The sequence below is a fragment of the Neovison vison genome, chromosome 2 (genome assembly GCF_020171115.1).
Source record: "Neovison vison isolate M4711 chromosome 2, ASM_NN_V1, whole genome shotgun sequence".
In the NCBI taxonomy this organism is placed as follows: Eukaryota; Metazoa; Chordata; class Mammalia; order Carnivora; family Mustelidae; genus Neogale; species Neogale vison.
Window position 1 is genome coordinate 43,083,214 of NC_058092.1, and position 26,186 is coordinate 43,109,399.

Here is a 26,186-nt window from a genome sequence, read left to right on the forward strand (position 1 = left end):
ACTGCTTGGTCCCTGCTTGCCTTCTGAGGCTTCTTAGATCGTGTCGGTTCCGCCTGCATAGGACCAGCTTCGCAGATTTGGGGGATGGGGTCCAGGGCACATCTGAGACCATAAGAAAGCTGTATTTCAAGGAACAGCTTATTTGCGACAATTACCGCCTTTGAGCTTCTCACGGCCTTTTAAAAATTGGAGTTACTATTCTTGTCTACTTTACCACCAGCTTAACTTCATTGCCCCAGGTACCCTTCTATAGAGGGGAATACACTGGATTTAGGAACCCTGACATCTCTGGTCCCAGATCCCGACCTAAGCTGCTGCTATCTTTGAAGGAGGCAGCGTGTGTATAGGGGCGGGGATTGCAGGGAACGCTGGCTTAGGTGTCAAAAGACAGGACACGTCCCAGTCTGGCCTGTCTTGTGGGATGTGAGCTTCTCCTAATCACCTCCCCACATATGAGATTTACCAAGCCCAGTTCCTTTCAGCACCCACAATCTGGTCAACCGGCAATTTGCCGAAGGAAGCAGTGCAATTTAGTTTAGCAGCAAGGAAAATTCCTACAGATCTACTCACAAATTCCCACACTGTCCAAACCCAGCTAGGTCTCAGTTCCTAATGACTGTTGGTATTGATTTTATTTATTTATTTATTTATTTTTAAAGATTTTATTTATTTATTTGAGAGAGAGAGAGACAGTGAGTGAGAGAGAGCATGAGCAAGGAGAAGGTCAGAGAGAGAAGCAGACTCCCCATGGAGCTGGGAGCCCGATGCGGGACTCGATCCATGGACTCCGGGATCCTGACCTGAGCCGAAGGCAGTCGTCCAACCGAGCCACCCAGGCGTCCCTGTTGGTATTGATTTTAAGATGGATTATTAGAAAACTTCCTGAGGAATATACTGTACTAAAGCAAAATGTTATCCTTCTGAAATACCTACAGATTTATCTATAAAAGAGGACTTTAAAAAACCCCAACCTCAAGTCTCTCTCTATATATAGAGATATAATATGTATATATATACATATATATATACATATACAATTCTCTCTCAATAATGGTGGAGAGGGATATACATATACAATTCTCTCTCAATAAAGGTGGAGAGGGAAAAACACTTAACACCTAAAGATTTAGCAATTCATTAATATAAAATACCCAGTGCTCAGATTTCTGTAATGATGTCAATTTTGTTTTTTGAATCATGATCCAAATAGGGTCCAAACAGTACACTGATTGTGTTTCTTAAATCTCCTTAAAAATTTTTTTTAATATTTTATTTATTTGACAGAAAAAGATCACAAGTGGGCAGAGAGGCAGGCAGAAACAGAGAGAGGGGGGAAGCAGGCTCCCCGCTGTTATGCAGGGCTTGATCCCAGCACCCTGGGATCACGATCTGAGCCGAAGTCAGAGGCTTTATTAACCCACTGAGCCACCCTGTGCCCCTTAAATCTCCTTTAATCTACCAGTTCCCACACCACCTCTATTTATGTTTGCAATTTGTTTGTTGAAGAAGTCAGATCCTCTGCCCTGGATTTTTTTTTTTTTTTAAAGATTTTATTTATTTATTTGACAGAGAGAAATCACAAGTAGGCAGAGAGGCAGGCAGAGAGAGAGAGAGGGGGAAGCAGGCTCCCTGCTGAGCAGAGAGCCCGATGCGGGACTCGATCCCAGGACTCTGAGATCATGACCTGAGCCGAAGGCAGCGGCTTAACCCACTGAGCCACCCAGGCGCCCCAATCTATTGTATTTTCTAACTTTTCTATTTTCTTATTCCTGTAAACTGGTGGTTATAGCTACAGTGATTAATAGATTTTTGGTGATACTTCACATTGGATGTTAGTGTTTTAAAAAATATTGAGGAGAGTTCACATGTTTAGGTCTTTATAAAATAACAAAAAAATGCATTTTGCTATATATTTATTAAAGACAGTCATTTATGGTTTATAAAAAAAAATATTGCCCTGATATACACAAAGACTTCCTGATAATGGTAATTAAAAACAGGTACTCCCAACCCCCCTTGTGTCCACACCAGTTTTCAATCTAGATTGGCTTAATCTTGAAGTGTAATCCAATAAGACTGAAGACCAAACACTTCAGGTCCTGGACAAGATAATAAAATACTCGTAAGCCTTCTGGATCCCTATAATGCAAAAGGAAAAACATGTTTAAAGAGCTGGAAAAAAGTGGCAAAAATACAAAAACATTAACTCAGATTAATTTACATAAAGGTATTTACAGAATTAAAACTTTAAAAATCACCAAGGGCCCATAAAAAAGGAAAAGGCTATGTGCTATATATTAAACAGGGAAGACAGTTACACCCAGCATGTACTAAAAGCCACAGGGAAGGCTGGATGGCTCAGTCAGTTAAGGTTTAACTCAAGACCTCAGCTGAGACCAAGAGTCAGACCACAGCCATCCGCCTGAGCCATCCAGGCGCCCCCAGAGTTACCAAATTCTAAGGACTCTTTGTAGCATAAAGACTCATGTCTCAACTTTATAATTTTCCCTACTCACAACATGAATTTTTAAGTTTGTATTCCGTTTTTTTTTTTAAGATTTTATTTGGGGTGCCTGGGTGGCTCAGGGAGTTGGGGCCTCTGCCTTCGGCTCAGGTCGTGATCCCAGCATCCTGGGACTGAGCCCTGCATTAGGCTCTCTGCTTGGCTGGGAGCCTGCTTCCCTTCCTCTCTCTCTGCCAGCCTCTCTGCCTACTTGCGATCCCTGTCTGTCAAATAAATAAATAAAATCTTAAAAAAAAAAAAAGATTTTATTTATTTGACTGACAGAGATCACAAGCACAAGATCACAAGATCTTAGGCAGAGAGGCAGGCAGACAGAGCGGGGGAAGCAGGCTCCCCCCCGGGCAGAGAGCCAGCTTTGGGGCTCAATCCCAGGACCGAGATCATGACCTGAGCCGAAGACAGAGGCCCAACCCACTGAGCCACCCAGGTGGCCCTTAAGTTTGTATTCTAAATAATTTCAAGTTTCACCACTGTCAGAGTATAAGATGTGCTAGTGTGAATGGCCAACCCTGAAAAGCTGTTCAGACAGATCCAATGATTCTACAGTTTATCTCAGGCACCTGTTCTGGCATATTTCATTTTCTGTTCTGGCCAGGTTCTTATTTTGGCTACTCCTATGACACTACTCTGCATGTGTGTCACTGAGAAACTGTGTGTAACAGTGCCTAAATAAAAGATCAAAAGCAACAGGACAAAGCCCTGGAGAATAATCTAACAAAGCCCTGGATAATAATCTAAAGTTTCTCTCTAATGATGACAACAAAGTTGGCCCCTTCTTATTTTTGTTTTTTTTTTAAGATTTATTCCTTTTAGAGAGAACAAGTAAGAGAGACCATTTATTTTTTAAATTTCTTTTCAGTGTTTCAGAATTCATTGTTTATGCACCACACCCAGTGTTCCATGCAATCTGTGCCTTCCTTAATACCCACCACCAGGCTCACCCAACCTCCCACCCCCCCGCCCCTCCAAAACCCTCAGATTGTTTTTCAGAGTCCACAGACTCTCACGGTTCATCTCCCCCTCCAATTTCCCCCAACTCCCTTCTCCTGGGAGATTCTTAAGCAGACTCTGCACTGAGTACTGAGTTACCCAGGCACCCCTGACCCCTTCTGTCTTGTATTTATACCAGAGCTTACCATTATGGTCCCAATTTGGTTAAGGGTTTCCTATTGGTCTGTTTCAAAACAGACACATCTGGCTATAAGGGTCATACATACTTACTTGGATTGATTGACATCAATAAGAGAACCAATTTTTGATGTTGTGAAAGATATGTGTTCATCTCCAATGACAATTTCAAGCTCCTAGAAACATTTAAAAAAACTAAGTCAAGCCAAGTTGGATTTTCCATCAACCACACAGAAGATATACCACCTGTCAAATCACACCAACTCTACAATATAAACAAGACCAGTTCACTCTACCCACTAACTTATACTGGCTCTAGAAACAAAAAGAGAAATTAAATATTGATTTAGTCCTTGAGTAGCTCATATTTTTATTAGAGGAAGATGTGTTTGTGAGACTATACCACTTCTGGGATTTGGAAGGATTTATAAGTTTTATATAGGAGTTTTCATTGTTAAGAAAGTGGAGTAAAAAAAAAAAAAAAGAAAACAACAACAAAAAAAAGAAAGTGGAGTAACATGTATACATTTTGTGTTTGTGTTTTATAAATACCAAGAATCTAACCTTTCTGGGCAACATGGGACAAGGAGCAGTCTAGACCTTGGGTTTGATCCCAGCTTTGTCACTGCCAGCTAGTCACTGTTGTGCCTCCGTTTCTAAAGAGTGATGCAAGTAGCATAAATCTTTAAAAAAATTTCTATGGGGGTGCTCACTGTGTACCAGCTATTGTTCTTGGTGCTTGGGACAGATCAGCAAAATCAAAGGTCTGTGTCCTTGTAGAATTTACAATTTAGTGAGTCCCACTTCTTTTTTCTTCATTTTTTTCCTATTTCTTTTTGATTTATAGTTTTCAATTATGAAAAGAATTCTAACAGAAAATATAGAAAACTATGAAATCAATGTTCTTAACACCCAGGTGTGAAAACGTTAATAGTTTGTCAGATTTTTTAAATAAATAAAATATTACACATACAGAGTTAGGTCCACCTCCAATTCCATTCTCCCTCCCGCATCCTGGAAGTTCAGGTGTATTCTCTCCACTCATGTTTTTAGATTTGGTAGTATGTTTTAAGATTTTTACATAAATGGTCATACTCTATGCATCCTTTTGCTTTTTTCATTCAACACTGTTTTTGTATGTGATCTAGTTCATTAGTTTTAAATTCTTTAGAATATTCCATTTATATCCTTATTGAAGCAGACTTAAGTTCCCAATTTATTGTACTATAAACAATGTGGTGAGAATATTCTTCTATGCATCTCCTTGTATGCATGTGATAATGTCTCTAGGGGTGTTCCTAGAAGGAAGGTATAAGGTTTTTTCAATTTTGCCAGTTACTACCAAATTATTTCCTAAAATAGTTGTACTGATGTTATTCCACTAGTATGTAAGATCCCCTTTTTCTTTCTCATATCCTTTTTGAAACTTGATGCCCCCTACCCCTACTTTTTGCTATTCTAATGGGTCTGAAATGGTATATCATTATTTTCCTAATGTTCACTTTTCAAAATGTAGATATTTATTGGCTATTTGTTTTCCTAGTTCTGTAAATTGCCATGCAGAACCCTTACACATTCTGCCACCGGGTTGTCTTTTAATTTTTTCCAGGTTATTTTATTAATTTGTAGTTCTTGGTATATTCTAGATATAAACCCTTTGCCAGATAGGTTTTGCAAATATCTTTCTTCAGTCTGTGGCTTATCTTTCAACTTTATCATAAGCTTTAACTTTAAAAGTCAAATTTATCAATTTTTCCCTTGAGGAATTTAAAATATTCTTTCTCTACCCAAAATAATAAAAGATAGTCTACATTTTCTTTTATGTTTTAAAATCTTGTTTTATTTCTACAAATGGTCTAACTTAAAAATATTCTATAAACATACTGCCAACTGATATAATTTTTTAAACAATCCATCATTTTTCTATTAATTTGAAAGTTCACCTCTGTCATACCCTACTTTGAGTTGCCATATATTCATGTTTTTTTTCCTGGGCTCTCTACTCTGTTCCACTGTTCACTGGTCAATTCTGAAGCAACACCACAGTACAGATGACTGTACCTTTTCAAGAAATCTTCAGAATTATCTTGGTTACTCTTATCCCTCTGATCTTTCATGAATTTAATGCTCTCTTAGGCTTCAGGAAAAATCTTGTTGTGATTTTGATTTGAATTGCAATGAATTTATCAATTATTTTAATAAAATGGATATAATTGAGTCATTCCATCCATAAAAATGATACAGATTTTTAGTTCTTTTATAAAGCCTTTTTAAGTTTCAGACATCTTATTAAATTTACTCCCAAGTTCTTTATAAGCTTTTGTTGCTATGATGAATGGGATTCTGTTGTGGTAACCTCATCCAGTAGGCTGTTGCTAGTATAGAGAAGTACGCCCTGTTCTCTTCACTGGGCTACTGGGTTTGTCGTATGAGCTAATAGAGCTGAAAATTAACAGTAAGGCAAAATACATAAATATGATTTTACTGAGATCCTGTGGACATAAAGAAAAAGTTAACTTTAGAAAGTACGGAGGATGGGATTTTCTTTTCACTCTTCCTCAAGAGTTAGACTAGGTATTCATCCAAAGGATAGAAAAATAGTGATTCAAAGGGGCACATGCACCCCAATGTTTACAGCAGCAATGTCCACAATAGCCAAACTATCAGAAGAGTCCAGATGTCCATTGACAGATGAATGGATAAAGAAAATGTGGTGTGTGTGTGTGTGTGTATGTATATGTATATATATGTACACCCCACATATATATACACACACATTATATACATACATATACTCACACACACACACACATATATATAAAGGAATAATACTCAGCCATAAAAAGAATGAAATCTTGCCATTTGCAGGGATGTAGATGGAGCTAAGAATTATGCTAAGCAAAATAAGTCAGAGAAAGACAAAGACCATATGATTTCACTCATATGTGCAGTTCAAGAAACAAAACAGATGAACATTTGGGGAGGGAAAGAAAAATAAAAGAAGATAAAAACAGAGGGGGAAATCAATCATAACAGACTCTTAACTATAAGGAACTATAAGGAACTCCTCCAGGGTTGCTAGAAGGGAGGCGGGTGGAAAGACAGGATAACTGGGTGATGGCATTAAGGAGGGCACTTGATCTAATGAGCAGTGGGTGTTACATGCAACTGATGAATTACTAAATATTACTCCTGAAACTAATAAAACACTATATGTTAACTAAGTTGGATTTAGAGTAAAAAAAAAAAAAAATTGACCCACCCCTTTGAGATGAATTAGGAATTAACTTATATGGGTTTTTATATCAATTTAATAAATGTTAATTATTATTGAGCTTTTACTATACACAGGTACTATTTTAGTCACTAGAGATATAGCACTGAAAAAAACAGGTAAAACCCTTGTATTGAAGGAGCTTGCAGGGTATATGCAAATGTGTTGTAGTAGTGGAGGAAAAGGGATATATAAAGAAAAACAAACAAGACAATTTCAGACAATAAGAGATGACACAAAGAAAATAAAACATTAAAAAAAAGGGGAGGGGCAATTTAGATTGAATGGATTGGCAAGACATCACGGAGGAAGTGACGTTTAAAACCTGCAATAATAAAGACAATGTTAGATAGAACACTCCAGGCAGGATGCAGCAAATGTAAATGTCCTAAACTAAGAACAACAACCTAAGTATGTCTGAAGAAGAGAAATAAGGTCAGTGAGGTCTGAACACAGTAAAAGATTATGAAAATGGTAGAAAATAAAGTGGGAGTTCGGATTTTATTTTATTTTTTAAGATTTTTAAAAATTTATTTGACAGAGAGAGAGAGTGCACAAGCACATGGAACAGCAGGCAGAGGGAGAATAGGCTCCCCGCTGAGCAAGAAGCCTGATGCAGGACCCTGGATCATGACCAGAGCCAAAGGCAGATGCTAACCGACTAAGCCACCCAGTCATCCTGGATTTTATTTTAAATGTAGTGGGAAGGCAATGGAGAACTTAAAATCAGTGGACTACATCGACATTTTAAAAAGATTAGTCTGATTTCAGGATGGAAAAACAGGCTGTACAGAAGAAAAAAGGATATCAATTACAAGTCTAGATTAGGAAGGTAGCAGTTGAGGTGGAAAGAAACAGCTTCCCTGTTAACACAGTCAAATATGACAGTGGTTTTTATTTTAATTAAAATAATGGTGTTCAGAATAAATATATAAGCCATGAATTTAAACCCATATACCTAGCCACTTGCATGATTTTCCTTCTCTTAGATTGCCAAAATAACCATGTTCTATTTCTCTTTGTATATTCACAATACTTTGTCCACAGCAGTTACTCAGTAAGTGAGGTGGGCAGCAAAACCTCTGAGCAGGGCTGAGGGGAGAGGCACATGAGGAAATCCAGGGCTAGGATCTAGGTGGTCAGAAGCACCACTGGCTCTCTGTTCCTCTCTGTGGGATTACTGCTTCCTTAGATAAAGGTGCTGTAATCTGCTTTGTGTAGGTCCCCCTCAGCCCACGAGTTCAGTTGTATGCAGGGCAGTAAAACTCATCTTAGTTGTAAGATTTCTGCACTATAGGACAGTTGCTAAAACACTCACCTGCCGGCCCACTCGGTCAGGGGGAGGCCACAAGGCATCATCCTCTTTGGTAATTTCACTATCATCAATTATTCTCTTCAGTTCCTCCATTACACTTTTATGTACATAAGCCTGAAAGCAAATTTAAAAATGGAATTAAGCTGTACCCCTAAGCAAGTGTTCTGACTCAGATAGTGATACAAGATTTAAAAAAAAAAAAAAAAAAAAGCCCCTTCCTAAAAACTAGTTTCTAGCACCTCTGTAAGGGGTGATGGCATTCAGGCGTGAAGAGGGCAAGGCCAGAAGTGCCCAGTGACTACACCTCAGACCTCATCTACCTATTTCTACTTCTTGGGACATGCTGTTCACTTGGACCTTTTCCTTGCTTACAGACCCAACTCATACTTGAACCCAGAACAAAAGATCTGTGAGAAACCCTGGTTATTCCTAACTACATGACATGCTTATGAAGAGCAGAGACATGTCTTTTAAAATACCTTTTGCATATTAGTTCCCATTAAAGAAAATATAAGGAGGCTGACATGTGTGGGTAAACATAAAACCGAATGCTAGTTAAACATAATAGTCTGAAAATATATTGACAAGGCATTTTCAAATGCGACAAAGTGGTTGAAAGGAAAGAGAAGCCTTAATGAAGCCCCAACAGTGTGGCAGAAGTTATACAAAATGGAGCACAGGGACTTGACAGAGGCAGGCACAGCTTTGAACTCCCACTCTATCTCTTGCTAGCCAGGGAGAGGTGACCTTGAATAGCCTCATAATTAATATCTGGGAGCTCACTGTAAAGGGTATATAATACCACCCATCAAACAGGCTTACACTCAGGGTTACATAAAATCGTATGTGTATAAAATACCAAGTGCCATGCCTGGCATCTAACATGCATTCAATGATGTGAACTGCTTTCCCACGCTCCCTTACCCTGTTCAAATGCAAATTAAAGAGCTCTAGTGAAAGCTATGCACCAGGGAATATACCAAACACTTTGAGTATAATGTATTTAATTCTATGACAGGACTGGACAGTGGGAGATAGGTTTTATTATTTGTTTCTGCAGACAAAGAACAGGGAATTTGTCCAAGGGCACATAGTAAGTAGCAGATTCAGGGTTTAAACCAAGTTTGCAAGACTTTAAATGATTACGTGTAAGTGATTCAGCACTGTGAAAGAAAATATAAACTGAAAGATATGAGAAAAATTTTAGAAGGTATCTACAGATATGTCAATACTTCTCTATTCTTTTTCAATACTACTCCCAGAAAGAACAAAAACAAGACAAAAGGCTAAACTGTAGTAAAAGAAAGGCTCTCAAAAGGCTCATTACCTCTTTTCTGATCATGACATCATTTTTGTAATTGCTGTTGTTGGCATATCTCAATTTCCCTATAAGAAACAAAAAACCAAATTCAGTGTATATTAAAAACATATGAAGAAAGTGTCATTAGCTCACCAAGACTATCAGCTGTTGCTTAAAATGTATCCCAGCTTTCCCTTCAGTGTCTACCAGATTTACTATCTGTGCTCTGGTGTTCCAAAAAGAGCAGTCTTTTCAGTTCTTCACTATTAAATAGCCTCATAGCCGGAAATACTGCTGATGCTGAATTAGAATCCTGCAAAAGGCAGCTCAGGTATGATTAAAGAACACAATAGACTCTTTTGTGACTCTGGCAAATCATATCTCTGCAGGTTAATGTCCTCAGCTGAAAACAGGGAGAGTGATGGTAACTTACTAGCATACACGGCCTCCTGAGGTTCAAATGAATTGTGAAAGGAGTTTGAAAACTGTAAAATGCTGTTTACATACTATTCATGTGACCATGCAACACTCTGAACTATTTCTGTGATGGAAAAGTTGTGATTTTATTATTAAGCATATTTGGTATACAAGGCCCTTTGTGTGTAGGTGCATCCAAAAGGCTAATCTAGGTATATGCTGGGTATGAAGGAAAAGATAAAAGGAAATAGATGAGTTTTTAACCTCAGAATAGAAGGCACACATGTAAACACACTATCTTGTCACCATTTGTGGTCCCATTTAATGAGTTTTGTGCTCCCATTTAATGAGTTTTCTGTCATCTTTGATTCCTTTTCCTTCACCACGGTGGCCCTTCCCCCAGATCTTATCAAACAGCAAAGTCATATTGGTTCTGCCTCCAATAGTATCCTAAATCCTTCCATCTGTTTTGACTGCCCCCCTAGTTCGAACCAACTTCCTTTTTGTCTTGACAACTATAACAGTCTCTTAATAAGCAACCCTCTCTCCACCCTTGCCCATTCTGCACCCAATGATTAGAATACTTTTTCAGGAAGAGGTCACATCTTTCTCTCTTTAAAACTTTCCATTTGCTTCCTGCTCCATTTAGAATAATATCCAAACTCTTTGTCATGGCCTATAAAGACCTACATGGTGTCCCCCTGCTTACTGATCTGACATTGTCTCCTACAATTCTCCTCAGAGCTCACTACTTCCTCAGCCATACTGGCCACCCGAAACATGCCTACTAGCTCATTCATGCCCTACAGCCTTAACCCTTCTTACTCTCTCTGTCCAGAATGCTCTTCTTCCTCAGCTTCACAAGCCTGGTTCCTTCTTGTCAGTCAGGGTTCAGTTCAAACACTACGTTTTCAAGAGAGCGCACCAGTGGTCACTCTGCTTAAAAGCAGCCCACCAACAATTATTCCATCATTTTGTTTTATGTTCTGACCGCTCGTAACTACCTGGAATTTTTTTGTTTATATCTCTCCCAGCACCAGAATATACGTTCCATGAGAGGAAGCTTGTCTGTCGTTCACTCCTGTATCCCAGATTGTGAAAAACAGCCTGGTACGAGGTAGGTAGGCAATGTTTCCTGCGTGAAGCATTCTAATAAAAAAAAAGTCATCAAACAGAAGTCCCTGCACATGGACAGAACCAGTGGAGCGGTCACAGGAGTGATTCTTTCTGATCCGCGGCGCATTCATCAGCCCCTTCCTCTTCCAGCTCCTCGCACATTCCGGAATCCCGGCCTCCCAATTCGCCCGACCTCAGGCCCAGTCCTTGCTCCCCGGGTGCCAGGGGCCGCTCTTACCGTCGGGTCGGAACTCAAACTCCAGGAACTCGTGGCCGAATTTGCCCTTGTGACCCACGTAGTAACGCAGATAAAAGTCACTCTCCATGGTTCATAAGGAGGGAACCGAGACGAAACTTTACCAGCAAGCCACACCGTCGCTGTTCGCGCCCACCACTGACGTCTCCCTGGGCGCGCGGAAGTGACGTTAAGGCAAGGCCGTCCGCCACGGCGAAGCTGCCCAGGTCTCCCCGCTCCCGGAAGTGGGGGCAACTTTGGCCCATTACCCGGCGGAAACTAGGCTCCTTTCACCCGAAGGCGGGATCAGTGCAGCCCCGCCTCCTCAGCCCGAGGCGGGAATAGGGCGGAAGCTCGGAGTCGGAGTTTACACCAAGCTTGGAGCGGCGGGTTTTCTGGCTCGACAGCCATTTAAATACACCCGACTTGGAGTCGGACAAAGCTGATAACCGCCTCCGGACCTAGGTCTCAATAATAAAATGGGGTTAAATGAGCCGACCTCACAGAAAAAAAATAATAAGTTAAGTGACCTGATTCCTAGGAACTCAGCGCACGCTCTGTCAAAAATTGGCTGCAACTGAACTTTGCTGTTTATGGACTAGTTCAGGGAAACCTTTGGAGATTGTCATTTCCCTGGAACTAACTTATCTCCCATTTTATCTCTTTTACTTTTTATTTCTGCCTTTCCCTTTCTACTTCACTGGTCTCTAGAGTAGGTGCTGTGAGTAGAAGTTAAACGGAATAATTAATTTCCCATTCTCATTTTCTATGCACTGCTTACCAAGCAGTGATTCAGAGTCCTGGGCTGCACAATGGAATTGTTTGGGAACATCTTAAAAATACTGATGCTTGAGGGACCCTGGGTAGCTCAGTTGGTTCAGCATCTGTCTTCTGCTGCGTAGTGATCCCAGGGTTCTGGGATTGAGCCCCTCGTCTGGCTCCCTGCTCAGGGGGGAGTCTGCTTCTCTTCTCCCTCTGCCTTCCACTCCCCCCACTTGTGCTCTCTCTCTCTTTCACATAAATTTATAAAAACCAAAACCAAACCAAAACAAACAAACAAACAAACAAACAAAACCAAAACTGATGCTTGGGCCATACCCCAAACCAATTAAGCAAGTTCTCTTGCAGTGAACCTAGGCGTTGGTATGTTTTTGCAAAGCACCCAGATGAGCTGCAGTTGAGGACTGATGCCCAAGAGGCCCTTGTCTTTTCAGGCCAAAGTGGTTGACCTCTATGAAGTCTTTCTGGCTGTGGAAAATTTTTCCTCCTTGAGTAGGCAAAGGACAATCAAAATTCTAATTATTAGAAGACTGCTTTAGCTTATTGAAGTTCCAGCCAGAGCGGGGAATGAAAGTTCTAGAGACAGGGCTGAGATGGCATCATTTTTGGGGCCTGGCTACTCAAACTGTATACTGTTCTGTATAGAGGTCAGTGGTCTCTTGATTCTCACTCCCATTCTTACCATTGCTCCTCTTCTCCCCCTCCCAAAAATAATTGGTAGCACAGTGTAGAGTAGGTGTGACGGGGGGAAAAAAATCACTGGAAGCTTGTGTTAAAGTAATCCTTGTGCAATTTGATTCACTGTGACTGAAGATGAACTGATTAACTTTTTGGACCTCAAGTTTATCTTTAAAATGATAAAAATAATGTCATACATCTGGAAGGGCTGTTGTAAGGATAGGAAGCAATATCTTGGAAATTGTGAAAATACTTTGCAAACTGTAAATTGCTATTAAGCCATAAGGCATTTTATTTAAAAAAAAAAGAAGAAGAAGAATACTGGGGGAGGCCTAAGTGACTCAGTCAGTTGAGCATCAAACTCTTGATTTGGGCTCTGGTCATCATCTTGAGGTCCTGGGATCAAGCCCTGAATCGGGCTCTCTGCTCAGAGGTGAGTCGGCTTGGGATTCTCTCTCTCTCCCTCCCTCTCTCTCTAATAAATGAATAAATCTTTAAAAAAAATGCACTGGTATGGGTGGTAATAAGGGAACTGTATAAAAAAGAGAAGGGAACCACTAGGTATTAAGCACCTAATAAATGTGAATCCATTTACAAATGCTGTTCTTTGAATCCTCACAACAATCAAGGTGGTAATTGCAATTAAGTATATAGATTCATCAGGCAAATGCTGTGAGGTTATTTTCCAAGAATGAAATTATAAAAATTATATGGTAACTGCTGAATCTGAGCATCTGCAGATGTGGCAAATAACAAAAGTTTTGAGTAAGTGTAAAGGACACTGGATTCGTCAGGCTGTAAAGTGATCCAGGTTTGGGGGCGTGAGATTACATGGTATAGTTTAAAGAACATGGTCTGTGTATTTGATTTGTCTGAATTCAGCATGATTTACTGTGCATTTACTGTGCGATATGCTGGGAACATGTTGGTAAGCAATACAGACCTTTATAGAACTTGCAGAGGAGGCCATTAGGGAGCATACAAGCAATTATAATGTAAAGATAAAGGTTGCAAATAGGGGAAACACAAAATACTATAGAAGCACAGGGGATGGTTCATAATCCAATCCAGGGGCCTAAGGGAAGTCTTCCTGATGGAAATGGTCCAAACAGAGGGTCCAGAACCGCGTGGTTAGAATACAGAATGAGGTTTTGCATATAGTAATGAGGTTGGAGAAGGGGCAGAAGCCAAATGGCTTACAAGCCATATTAAGGAGTGTGGGCTAAAACAGAATGGTATTGGATTTTAATGCAAGAGAAACAGATGAAGAGCTTTAAGCAGGAAAGTAGAAAGGATGGTAGTGACATGACCTGTTGCATTCTAGACAAAATCACTCTGGCTGCAATACTGTAGAACAGATTGGAAAATGGAAAGATTGAGAAGTATGAAGTTCAGATATGTAGTTGCTAATCTACGATGACGATCGTCCAAAATAATGGTAACCTGTACTTGGGTAGTAGTGATGGAGATGATAAATGTGGATGGATTTGAGACAAGACACTATAATGTAAGGGATAGGTGAAGATTATGATACGGCCAGAGAAGTAGGAAAAAACCAGGAATATGGCGTCATGAGCCAAAACTCCTTCCAAGGAGTGCCAACAGTGCCAACTGTTTCCAGGTCAAGGGAGATAAAAGACTGAAAATATTTATAAGATTTATAATCAAGGAGGTCCTTGGTAAAAACAACCTCAGCAGCCTGGAAGCAGGGATGGGGGGAGGGGCAGAAGTATTGGTATGCAAATAGGCAAAATTTGCTGTGGAAGCAGAAACTACCTAACCCTGGGAGTTAGGTCTAATAGAACAGAGATTTGTGGAGTAAGAGTCCTAGTGGAGTATCCGGGACAAGCCGGAATCAGCCAGATGAAGAGCCAGAGAAGGACAATCTAGGCAGAGAATGCCACACGTAGCATGTGTTACAGGCACTTTGGGGATACTAAATGTAACCGTGGGACTCTGGGTAGTTCCTTCACCCACTTCCTCATCTACGTAACGGGGACAATAATATTGATTTTTTTTTAAAGATTTTATTTATTTATTTGACAGGCAGAGATTACATACAAGTAGGCAGAGAGGCAGGCAGAGAGAGAGGAGGAAGCTGGCTCCCTGCCGAGCAGAGAGCCCGATATGGGGCTCGATCCCAGGACCCTGGGATCATGACCTGAGCTGAAGGCAGAGGCTTTAACCCACTGAGCCACCCAGGCGCCCCAATAATATTGATATTGATAATATTTATCCCATAGGACAGTTGAAGGCTAAAATAATTACTGGATACACATTAGGGACTCAATCAATGATAGCTCACCACACCCCCACCCCTCATTAAAGCATCACAATGGAACAACACTTTCAGATTTTAAAAAATGAATTTAATCTCTCTCTAGAAACAGTGCACTGATTTTACAAATGTTCACATTTGGTTTTTTGTTCACCAAGATGATGCCAGTACAGCTAGTGAGATGCAGCACACCACCCTCTCCTTCTGGAACAGAAACCAGACTGCAAAGGGCACGGAGTACACAAGCTAATGAAACTCGGAATGACAAGACAAAGAGGGCAGAAACTGTTAGTGTGACCCAACATTCTAACATGCCTGATACATCAAATATGGTCATTTGAGGGTGTGGGGAGAAGACAAACGAGGAAAATTCATTTGGGTACAAGGTGATGGAGTCTGCAAACCAGTACTTCACACCCCAATGAACAAGAGCTGTTTAGAACAAATGCTATTTTAAAACACATGGTTTGTACAGGTATGTTTTCTCTTGTAGTTTTTGTAAAAAAGTATCAAAACCTCCATGTTTTTAAATATATATATACATATACAGGTGGCTTTTTTAAAATTACTTTTTATAGCACAAAGTGTTTGCAAATGCAGAGGGTTTCTGCTGATTCTTGACTATGCACATGGTGCATAGCCTGAATGAACAGAGCTTCCTGATTTCTTATATTAACTGAAAATTTGAAGCTATAATTCTTCCACCTCTAAGTTCTCTGTATCCTGAAAATCCCCAATACCCTAAAAATACAGTGTGAGAAGACTCCGATACTCTATCTTCATGCATTGATGGGAAAGGAAGTTATTTACTCTGAATGTTTAATTGCTAACTCATTTATATTCTGTGAAACAGTGAGTCCAGCTGGAGTTAGGAAGAGGAGTGAGGCTCACATTCCTGTGCTCTCTCCCGACTCCTACCAGCACCTGACTAGACAGTGCTTGGGGTTCCCTCTGCAGACTACCCATCTCCAAAATTTCATTTTCTCAATGTTGAGAAAAATCTCAGAGGCTCTTGACAACACAGAGTGCTTCTGTGAAAATTCCATTACCCTTATATTCAAAAAAAGATAAACTCAAACATATGAAACGCAGTCACTACTTCCCTTTGGCCACTGGAAAGCTGGAGGCTAAGACTGTCGTGTCTGCAAAGTGCTGGCGATGCATCCTGATGAACCCTCCACGATGCACTCCGTGCCTCGCATGCAATAAATGACTAAGAAATGTTTGCATAATGGAATCAGAAATTAAACAAAAGTATTCTATAAAGTGCTTACATTGAACCTGTCTTTCCATTCAGCCTCATTTCTTGCTAAGTCCCCTTGAGCCTTTTGCTCGTTACAATGAATTACATGCAGTTCCCTACAGTCCCCATGCTGTTTCATGCCTCTGTGTCCTCCACGGCCTGGAGCAGCCCGGACACCCCGACTTAAGTTTTTAAGACTTAGCATAAGGTCACTTCCACAATGCCTTTCTTGACCCCATTCCTCATCTCCATACATAGAAATGACCTCTCTCTCCTTTGTGCCTTAATAGTACTCTGAAAAGAATCTGTTCCTTTTTTGTTTCCGCGGGTCTTCCTCTACTGTTACTGTGAACTCTGTAAGGACAGTAAACACTTGAGTGGAGTGCCCGGCACTTAGCTGGTACCTGGCAAATGGTTTCAATGAATGGATATACCGCAGCCACAGAGAAAATTAGAAGGATCATAGTACTTATTGCCATAAATTTAATTCCGATCTCATCTTGAGGTTAGACGTTTCCTCAACCTATTTTATAAATAATCATGCCATCAAGAGTATATAAATAAAATTTTAGTTTTCGGTTTCTGGCAGGCTATTTCTACCAGTGTCTTCATAATTCCACTAGAAAGATAGGCCATTAGATAGGTAGCAGGTTTGGTACAACACTCAGGCAGCCCAAAGTAGTCTCTTGGAGAAGGAAAGGGAGAAAAAGGTCTGGGACCAGTTTCTCTGAAACAGAGGGGAAAATAAATTTCTGATAAATCTTCTACCCTCCAGGCCTTATGTCTAGATTTCCTTCCAGCTCTATAGTCCAATGACTCTATGATCTGTTATTGGCTGTGGATACATAATAGCACAGGGGCAAAAGGCAACAGAAATGCAATTACACCTCAAAATGAGGTTCAGGAGCCCCCAAGACTAGAGAGGGAGGATGGACCTGACCTCCTCAGATTTCATCCTACGGCCTACCATCGGACACGTGAGGACTCTCCAATTTGTCTTCTGTAGCCGCTCCCAGAGCCACCTCTTCCAAACCGCGCTTGTAGCATATTCAGGAAACATGGACGTCTCTGAGAAAGCTGTGTTTCATCATCATTTTGAGATCTCAGGCTGAACCATCCTGACTCCATTTTGTTTGTGTTTGTTTTGCTTTGTTTGTTTGTTTGTTTTTTCTGGGAAGGCCAAGATCTGATTCAAAGTTTAGAAACTACACATTAGTCACTGTTCTCATTTCCCCAGGAAATTCTATTTCTTTGGAGGCAGGCCATAGAAAAAGTTGCCTGTTTTCTGTAAATCTCAATGACTTTTTTTTTTTTTGTCATTTTTATTCAGTCAAAAATAATTTTACTTTCCATTCTTGAAAGAATAGTAGTAAGTGAATAAGCTCCATAGGAGTTGGCCACCTGTTCTTAAAATTCTATTTGGTATTGGTCTCTAGGTCAGTTGCCTCTCAATGAGTGTTTCAGGACAACACATGCATATCGTGAGGAAATTGCTTGTTTACGCAGAGCATAGGGCCGAGGCTCCAGAACACAGTTGTTTTTCTCAGAAGTGAGGAGCTCACGAGTGACGTGGAGAAAGGTTCTAGGAGCAGGGTATTAGAACTCCTGAATACCTGCCTGGGAATGCGAAGGGTATCAAGCTGGTGAGATATCCAAGCTTCACTGAGTTGGGGGCTGCTGCGGGGAGGGGTGTCAGAATTTGTTCAGTTTGTTCACATGTCTTGTCCCTGGCTGTCTGGTGGGAGGGAAGTGGCAGAACAGCAGAGTTAAGAAAAGATCAGATCTTGGATGAGAGAGCTGGCGGGGCCAGAGATCCTTCTGGGACCATGTTTTCAATGGTAGATCCCACAAAGAGAAAAAAGCACTTCTCCCACCTCTCCCAACACCCAGGAAAAACAACGAAAAGTGTCCATAATGAAAAAAAAATCTATACATATACCCAGAGTTTTTTATTTACAAAGTAGTAAACCAAATCCCTGTGTGAACATATATATCCAATAGGCTATAACGTTGTGTATGCCATTTCCCTCTCGTGGGACTTCAAGTTTGGCCACTTTTTCTGACTTCAGCCTAAAGCTACTTTCCTCTATTGGAACACATGATGGTAGCAAGCCTGTGTTGTTTGCCCCACTTATAGGAAATGGCAGAGAATAAGGGAAAGGGAGAAACAGAGATGTAACAGAACCCACTCCACTGTCCTTATCCTCACCCACTGCGTGTCTCAGAGGTTCAGTGCCTGAGCCAGTCTCTACAGGAAACTTGGACTGTTCTAGAAATGCCTCCACTTAGCTCTCTACAAGTAAGGATGGCACTCTACCTGCTTCACAGGAAACATAATGAATTCAACCCAAGCATCCTGAAGGAAAAGGAAGTTACTTGAAATGTCGAACTTTAAAATAAGCAGTAGCCAAGGTTCGGGCATGTTCTCGCCTGAGCTCACGAAAACTGGAACCGTGAGATGTCTGTGCACTGGCCTCAGCCACAGAAGAGAAAGCCCAAGTGGGAGTCATGGCAGCCATGGGTGAACTGAAAGGCTTTGCCTGACTGACTGGGGTCCCAGGAGTTGCCAGAGGTGGGGAAGACCTGCCTCTTCCACCACGTGTTTACCAAACCACGGCATCCATTTTTTTGAGCCAAATTTCCAGAGACTTCTCTGAAAACTACAGATGCCCCTCCGTGGACTGTTTTCCCATGTATTTCTCTGTATGGATTCGAACAGCCCCAGGCACGCCTTTTTCTACAGATCTGTCTCTCTCACACACATACACATAGGAATATCAATGCACGCGGAGTCTGCATGGTGGGCCAGTCATACCAAAAATAAATACTCTCATGTCTCTAAATTATTTATAGAACTAATCTTATTTCTGAAATATGTTAATAAATAATCTAAGGGGGGGAGGGAGTTGAAGTGTTTTCTTCTTTTTTTCACTTATGTTGATGGAAGCCACAAAGCATCATTTTATATACTTGAAAAAAAATCAACCCCAAACTCCAAAACCTAAAAAAGCCCCCCCAAACCAAACACCCTCTGTAAATATAGTTTTAAAATGATGAGTAAGCTACTGTACCATCAGCCCCATTTGGTTATGTACATCGTGTCAGTCACTCGGCAGTAGCCATTCCATGAAGTCCCCATGGGCAGTGCAACCGGTTAAAAAGTGTATAAAACATTATACATATAAAAACTCTCACATCCTTTGGATGTTTGCAGTTCATCATAACTTTGTGGTTACCTTTCCGCAACATAAATTAAAAAGAAATCACACTCGCGCGCACACACACACACTCACTCATTCACACAGACCCATATACAGAAACCCCTTCATGCAGGCATACACCATCCAGAAAGTGTAGTGGATGGGACTGAATTCCATGAGGCACGAAGGGAGTGGTCCCATCCTCAGGGCAGTCCATCATCTTCAAGGCTTAATGCCACTCGCTGGGGAGACAGAGCAAAGACATCACCATTAGACCCACAGGAGCTGTTTACTGAGTCCCCACAAGACAGCAGACATTCTGCTACTTGACAGGCATTAGCCCACATAATCTTCACACTACCCCGGGAGACAGGTTTGTCATATTTATTTTACAGATGAGGAAACGGAGACTCAATGAGCTTTAACATTTGTCCTGGATCACATAGCAAGTGGGTGAACTAACAATTGAACCCAGACCTGGGTGAATCTACAGCTGTCGCTTTCTCCATCATTCTTTTCTGCTTCATGGTAAAGGAGTGCTGCAGAGGTCTCAACTTTCTCAGTCCTTCCTTATAGGATTTTAAGTTTGTTCAACATCAGTGGGTTAGCTCTGGCCAGTGTTTAATCCCAGGCCATTAGCTACTTGTCTCTAGCTTTTGAGTCACCAGTAGGCAGGCAATCTGCTGCACCCCTCGTAACTGATCATACAGAATTGGAAGGTGGTACAGGTCAATTAAATTCAATCCCTCTTTTTCTCAACCCTACTTTCTAGTCATTAGATGCTAGAATTCCCCTGTCACAAATGGTTGACTGTTAGTGGGCTGAGTCCATTAAGCCCTGAGCTGGTTTATTCCACTGGAAGAGCAGACAGTGGACTTAACCTCTTTCCTCTACTGACAAGAAATCTCTTTCTCTAACTATTCCAATGTTCCCCGGTTCTCTTAGACTCTGAGAGTTCTATACAGACCACCCTTGAATCTGCAGACAGTGTCTCAGTTCCCTTCCTTGCCTTCTGAGTGTTTTCTCCTCCAGGCTACCTCTCTAGCTTTCCCCAACTGGGTCTGTCGTAATCCTGTTTTCCCACTCTTCCATTTCCTGAGTACACTCATTTGGGCAGATCCATGTTTCAATATCTTTCTCCTAGCTAAGTGAACTGGGGTAACCACTTTACCTCTCTGAGCCTTGGTTTTACCATCTGTCACATGGGAGTAAGAATAGGACCTACCACAGAGAGTTGCTGAGAAACCAAATGAGATCATCCCTGTAGGGGGGGGCCACAGTATTCTAGATCAGCCTGACCAGCATAATACAATAGAACCAGACTATCACTTCCCATCCATGGACAGTCTACAGACATTATCAAGTGATCCCACTGCCTTTCAAATCATCTTTGGGTTATCTGTGGTTTGGGTGAAGTCCATGGCCTTGCTCTACTAGCAAAGACACTTGAGTCCCTCTTCTTTTGTCCAGGTGCCCTCCCACTCTCTCCAAGACCAATCTCTACACCAAAGGCAGGGACGGTGGAGTGATCTGAGAAAAGGACAAGGGGGGACAACAGGCTGTCAAGGAATCTGATTCTCAGAACTCCCAGGCTATTTACCCCATGATGTAAGTGGAAAGAGCACAGACTTTTTGTGTGCATACAGACTGGACTTTTTGTCCTGGTTCTGCTACTTCTTTGTTGTGACCCTAGGCAAGTTATTCAAATTCTCTAGTCTCAGTTTCCTCATCTGTAAAATGGGGTTAATCATCTCAACTCTATCAAGTTACTGTAAAGACTATACAAGGAAATGTACATAAAACACTGAGTCGTGTCTGACACACAGGAGGTTCTCACTAAATGTTGATTTCCTCCCTCTCCTGCTCTATTTCCCTGCAGCTGACAGGAGCTTACTCCTTGGGCCTAGATGCCTCAGGAATAGCTCCTCCAGAGGGGTTATTGGCCCCTTGGGACACAACACCGCCTGACACGTGTAGAGTGCTTTCTAACTCACAAAAGCTCTCTCACCTATGCTGTCCCACCTGAACGCTATGAATTCAGGAGGTGGATAGAATGGGGGTTATCATTCTTATTTTACCCATAGAAGTGAGCAGAGAGAAGTGACTAAGACCACATGGCTATGGGGCAGTGAAACTGGGAGCCACCTCTGTAAGCTGAGCTCCACCCTTCTTCCACTGGGCACCCCCCCCCACCAGGCTGTAAAACTTGATCAAGCCTCTTCTTCCGCGATTGGCCGAGGTTAAGTCTCAAGGCCCTCTGCCAGCCCTCCTCACCTGCTCCACTTCATGTCCCCTGCTTCCCCTTCGTGAATAGTGCTTCAGCGGCAAGGCAGTCTGCTCTGCCCCATACTCAATCATTTCTTCCACGCGCCATTTCCTCGGTCTACACCAAGCTCATCTTTCCTCTTTGCCCCAACACCCAGCTTACAATCGGCAGCCTTCCAGGACCAGAATGCCGTCTAGGATTGGCTGCACCTGCCTAGGCTCATGCCCTCACTCACCAGCCCCTCAGACTCAAAGTGGCACTGCCCTACCTTGCACTTGACGACAGGCAGCTCGGAAAGAGGGTTCTTCGGGAGTTGGTGCAGCTGTGACCTTGGTTCCCCCGGCAAGACAAAAAGCTCCTTGAGGGCAGGGGCTGGGTCTTCCAGTTCTCTGGTCTCCCCAAGACAGGGCTCTGCCCACAGTGGGTGATCAAAGCTGCTGATTGCCTGACAGGGGGATGGACTGGATGACCTATGAGGTCACACTCAGCCCCCTGACTCTGCTATAGAATGATGACATCTGCTCCCCCAACAGGCCAGTCCCTATTGTGCCCCTCAGCCTTGGCACGTGCTTCTTTCTGGAATGCCATTTCCCTCCTTCTCTTGCCAAAAAACTGCTATGAACCTTTCAAGGATACAGTTCATCTATCACAGCCTCTGTGAGACATTCCCTGCCTGGCTTCCCAAATAGAATTCACAGCTCCATGGATGGTCCCACAGCGTCTGTTCCACTAATATCACCAGGAGCCAGCTAGGCAGACCTAGGCCCCAGGGAAACCTATGAATCGAACGAGCCCGCCCTCAAGGAGTTCATAGTCTAGTGGGGAGACCAATGAGCAAAAAGACAAGTTGACTACAGTGTGACAGGTGCTGGGACGGAGAGAGGCTGTGGAAGAACAGAGAAACTGGGGAAAGCTTCCTGGAAGAGACTCCTGAGCTCCACCAAGGCACTCCGCGCACAGCTGTACAACAGTAAGTGACTCTCCCCCCCACCAGCTCCTCAGAAGCGGGAACCTTCCTTCCCTACTTGTGAACACAGCGTATCTGGGACTGTGCTTGGCTCGTGTGTGATGAATGCATGTGAACTGCATGGCCACAGTTACCCTTCCAGGCCGAAGGTTCTGAAAACTTACTCAGCAGAAACAAAGACATTGGCTTCTTTACTCTAGGAATAGCCTCTAGCTGCAGCGGGGGGGGGGGGGGGGGGGAGTGGGGGGGGTGTCCTGATCCATTTCCACCCCAACCACCTGCCCCAGAGTGTCTTTGTCCCCAGGGCCTAGAATAATGCCTGGCACACTTGATAAATGTTGGAAGGAGGGAAGGAGGAAGGAAAAGAGGAAGGAAGAAAGGGAGGGAGAAAGGAAGGGAGGGAGGGAGGGAGGGAGGAGGAAAGGAAGGAAAGGTGGAAGGAAGGAAAGGAGAAAGGAAAGAAGGAATTCTCCAAACAAGGGATACTTACTGCAGGATAGACATGGCCAATCTGAGCAGTTCTCCCTATGTGGAGCTCATCTTCGTCCTCCTCTTCCGTTGTTTTCCTGTACACTGGGTTGTCAAAATTCATGCTTTTGGTGTTCTTCCGCTTCCAGTTTCTCCAGATCAGGTAGCCACTCATGCACAGCAGGGCTATTACCGCTGGAGAAAGGGACACAACATGCTGAACTTCCAGGAGGCTCCGTCCATTGTTCAGATGTCAGTGCATTTCACGCCCCCTCTCCAACTTTCCTGCCCCTTGTTCCTCAGGTGGTTCTGTGTGTCCTTTTTCTGCTGCTTGGAAGCCCTTCTCCTATCTCTTCCTTGGCCTAGTCAGTTGCTCCCTCCTATGTGTTCCCAGCCTGCGGTCCTGTCCTTTATATGTGTGTAGCCCCAACTAGACTGAGCTCTTTGTGGGCACCGACTGTTTCTTCACCTCTCTGTCCAGCTCAGTAACATGTATGGAGTGAATGACTGAATTTCCTCACCACAACTTTGTCCTAACGCTGCTGCCACCTTTTAATTCTCTGAGAAAACCGTTCTTACCCCAAATGGAGGATGGATGGTGGGGTGGGGTGTTTCTTTCCAAAGCAGGGGCTCTGCAAGGAGAGGCACATCTCTGGAAGGGGACACAGGAGGGAGACCCTGGCTCTACGGGGCAACCAATGAATGTATTAATGAATAAAGAAGGAAGTTCTCTAACACAGTCGGGCAAAAATGGGGCCAGAGGCTTCATGAGATAGTAGGTGGTCACTGTGAGCTTTCAAGTGAAGGCTACTGACAGATATCCAGGCTGCTTGAGAGGGAGTGTTTTACTTTGGTAAGACTGTGATCATCAATACTCATTAAAGATGGGGACAAGGCCAGGACAACCGTCTCCACCATTTTATGGTTCCAGAGACCTAGCTCTGCTGTGAGACCAGAGCAGGAATGGAAGAAGACACACAGGGGAGTGCGAGAAACCAAAGTGTTAATATCATCAGTTCTGTATGTTCAGAAAAATCTGAAAAAAGCAGATGAAAAACTATTCGAAATAACTTCAGTTCATCAAGAATTAATGTACAAAAATCAATAGCTTTCTTATCAATGAGCAATAACCAATTAGAAAATGGAACATTCATACAGCCCAATGGAAAACTACAAAATACCTCGAATAACCTAACAAGAAATGCTCAAGTCCTATTTGATCTATACAATTTTACAGAAGGATATAAAAGAAGACTCAAAAAAACTGGGAGATGTGTCATGTTCCTGGATGGAAGCTTCAGTATTGTAAAAATGTGACTTCTCTCCACATCAACTTATGTATCCAAAGCATAAGATTCCATCATGGAAAAAAAAAAAAAAAAAGATTCCATCATGATTTGGGGCACCTGGGTGGCTCAGTGGGTTAAAGCCTCTGCCTTTGGCTCAGGTCATGATCTCAGGGTCCTGGGATTGAGTCCCGCACTGGGCTCTCTGCTCAGCAGTGAGCCTGCTTCCCTTCCTCTCTCTCTGCCTGCCTCTCTGCCTACTTGTGATCCCTGTCTACCAAAATAAATAAATAAATAAATAAAATAAAAAGAAAGAGAAATCTTCTTTTTAAAAGATTCCATCATGATTTTTAAAGAATTAAGATGATTTTAAAGTTTATCTAGAAGAGAAGTTGAAAAAAAATCTAATATTGCAAGAACAAGAATGCCCTACTAGGTATTAAAATCTAGTGTGAAGTTGTTCTTGCCATATAAAGGAACGGACAGGTAACTGATGAAGGACAATGAACAGCCCAGAAGAAGATCAAAGTATGGATAGGCATGTAGTTTATAATAAAGACAACAATTCAAGTCAGAGGGATGGATTATTCAATAATGGTCTTGGGAAAAAGAAAAAGGCCTGTAGAAAAAAAATAATTAAATCTCTCACTGCATAATCTAAATAAATTCCAAATGGTTTTCTCTCTAAATATAAAATAATGTTTAGTAGAAAAATATATGTGAAGATATTTTAACAATTTACATTGAGACAGACCTTCCTAAGGAAAACACGAAACCCAGAAATCCTAACACGAAAGAGGAAAAGATCAGATACTTAAAATTTTCAAATTTGTGTGTAGCAAAAAATCACAAACATTTAAAAATCAAGTGGGAGTAAGGAAAAGAATATCTGTAATGTATATTACAAAGGTTTAATATTCCTTATGTATAAATATTTCTACAAATAAGAATAAGTTCAAGAACCAAGAGAAAATCAAGACAAGACTGGGAGTGAGCAATGCATTAAGGAGGCAATGTAATTGGCCATTAAGCATATGAAATGATACTCTATCTCATAGGGAAATGCCAGGGAAAGAATACTCATCTTTCATCCCTCAGAAGAGCAGAAACTTAAAAAATATTAATCACATTGGAGTGGGTTCTATCAGGGAAACAGACTACACATGCCCTTCCTTCTATCGAGTAGAGGATGGCAGGAAAGGGCTTGGTTTCTCTTTCACTAAACAATGATCAGAGTATTTTCCATTCACTCTACTCAAACTCAGCCTGCCATAGTCTCCCCATCATCTTTATGGTTAAAGCCTTACAAGGCCAATTCAGAGGGCCCCTTCTCCAAAAGGACCATTCCCTCTCCTCTGCAGGGTCCCATGTAGCTGTATGTATGTAGTATGTGGTAACACCTCTCTTGCATCACATTTTAGGACCAAGTCTGAGTAAAGACTGAAAGCTCTTAAAAAGTCTTTTTTATCTTTCTCTTCCCTGGACCCTTGGCACCCAGCACAGTCCCTTGCACGGTGTAGGAGTTTTGAAAACATTCACTCATTAGCTCACCACTACACCGGGGATTTCCAAGATAAATGGGCAAAGTCCTGGTCCCTGAGGTGCCCGTGGGCAAGCAAGGGGGATCAGCCTATGAATGGGCAGTCACAGTTTGAAGACCCCACCAAGAGATGAGACTAGAACAAGACAGCATATTCAGGATACTGTGCGA

At 42.0% G+C, this 26,186-nt stretch overlaps 2 protein-coding genes across 8 annotated transcripts in view; both read right to left on the reverse strand.

Annotated features, from left to right (window-relative positions):
* Positions 1 to 1,896: 1,896 nt before the first annotated feature.
* On the reverse strand, positions 1,897 to 11,472 carry MAGOH (mago homolog, exon junction complex subunit). 2 transcript variants are annotated; one of them, XM_044238265.1, is made up of 5 exons: positions 11,313 to 11,472; positions 9,569 to 9,627; positions 8,245 to 8,355; positions 3,746 to 3,828; positions 1,897 to 2,139 (listed from the first exon to the last, which is right to left on the reverse strand). In XM_044238265.1, the coding sequence occupies exons 1-5, from the start codon at positions 11,398 to 11,400 to the stop codon at positions 2,040 to 2,042; spliced, it is 441 nt and encodes a 146-aa protein (XP_044094200.1). In that variant the 5' UTR covers positions 11,401 to 11,472; the 3' UTR covers positions 1,897 to 2,039. The 2 variants fall into 2 exon arrangements, with proteins under 2 accessions (XP_044094200.1, XP_044094201.1); XM_044238266.1 differs by lacking the exon at positions 11,313 to 11,472 and adding an exon at positions 10,963 to 11,071.
* Positions 11,473 to 15,114: 3,642 nt separating this feature from the next.
* The window catches only part of LRP8 (LDL receptor related protein 8), a 78,356-nt gene continuing 67,284 nt past the window's right edge, over positions 15,115 to 26,186 (reverse strand). For 4 of the 6 annotated variants that reach the window (XM_044238272.1, XM_044238271.1, XM_044238268.1 and 1 more), the window contains 3 exons: positions 23,212 to 23,384; positions 22,023 to 22,199; positions 15,115 to 19,730 (listed from right to left, as the gene is read on the reverse strand). In XM_044238272.1, coding sequence (XP_044094207.1) covers positions 19,692 to 19,730; positions 22,023 to 22,199; positions 23,212 to 23,384 — 389 coding nt within the window. In that variant the 3' untranslated portion in view covers positions 15,115 to 19,691. The remainder of the gene's footprint in view (positions 19,731 to 22,022; positions 22,200 to 23,211; positions 23,385 to 26,186) is intronic. The other 2 variants (XM_044238273.1, XM_044238270.1) reach the window with 1 other exon arrangement.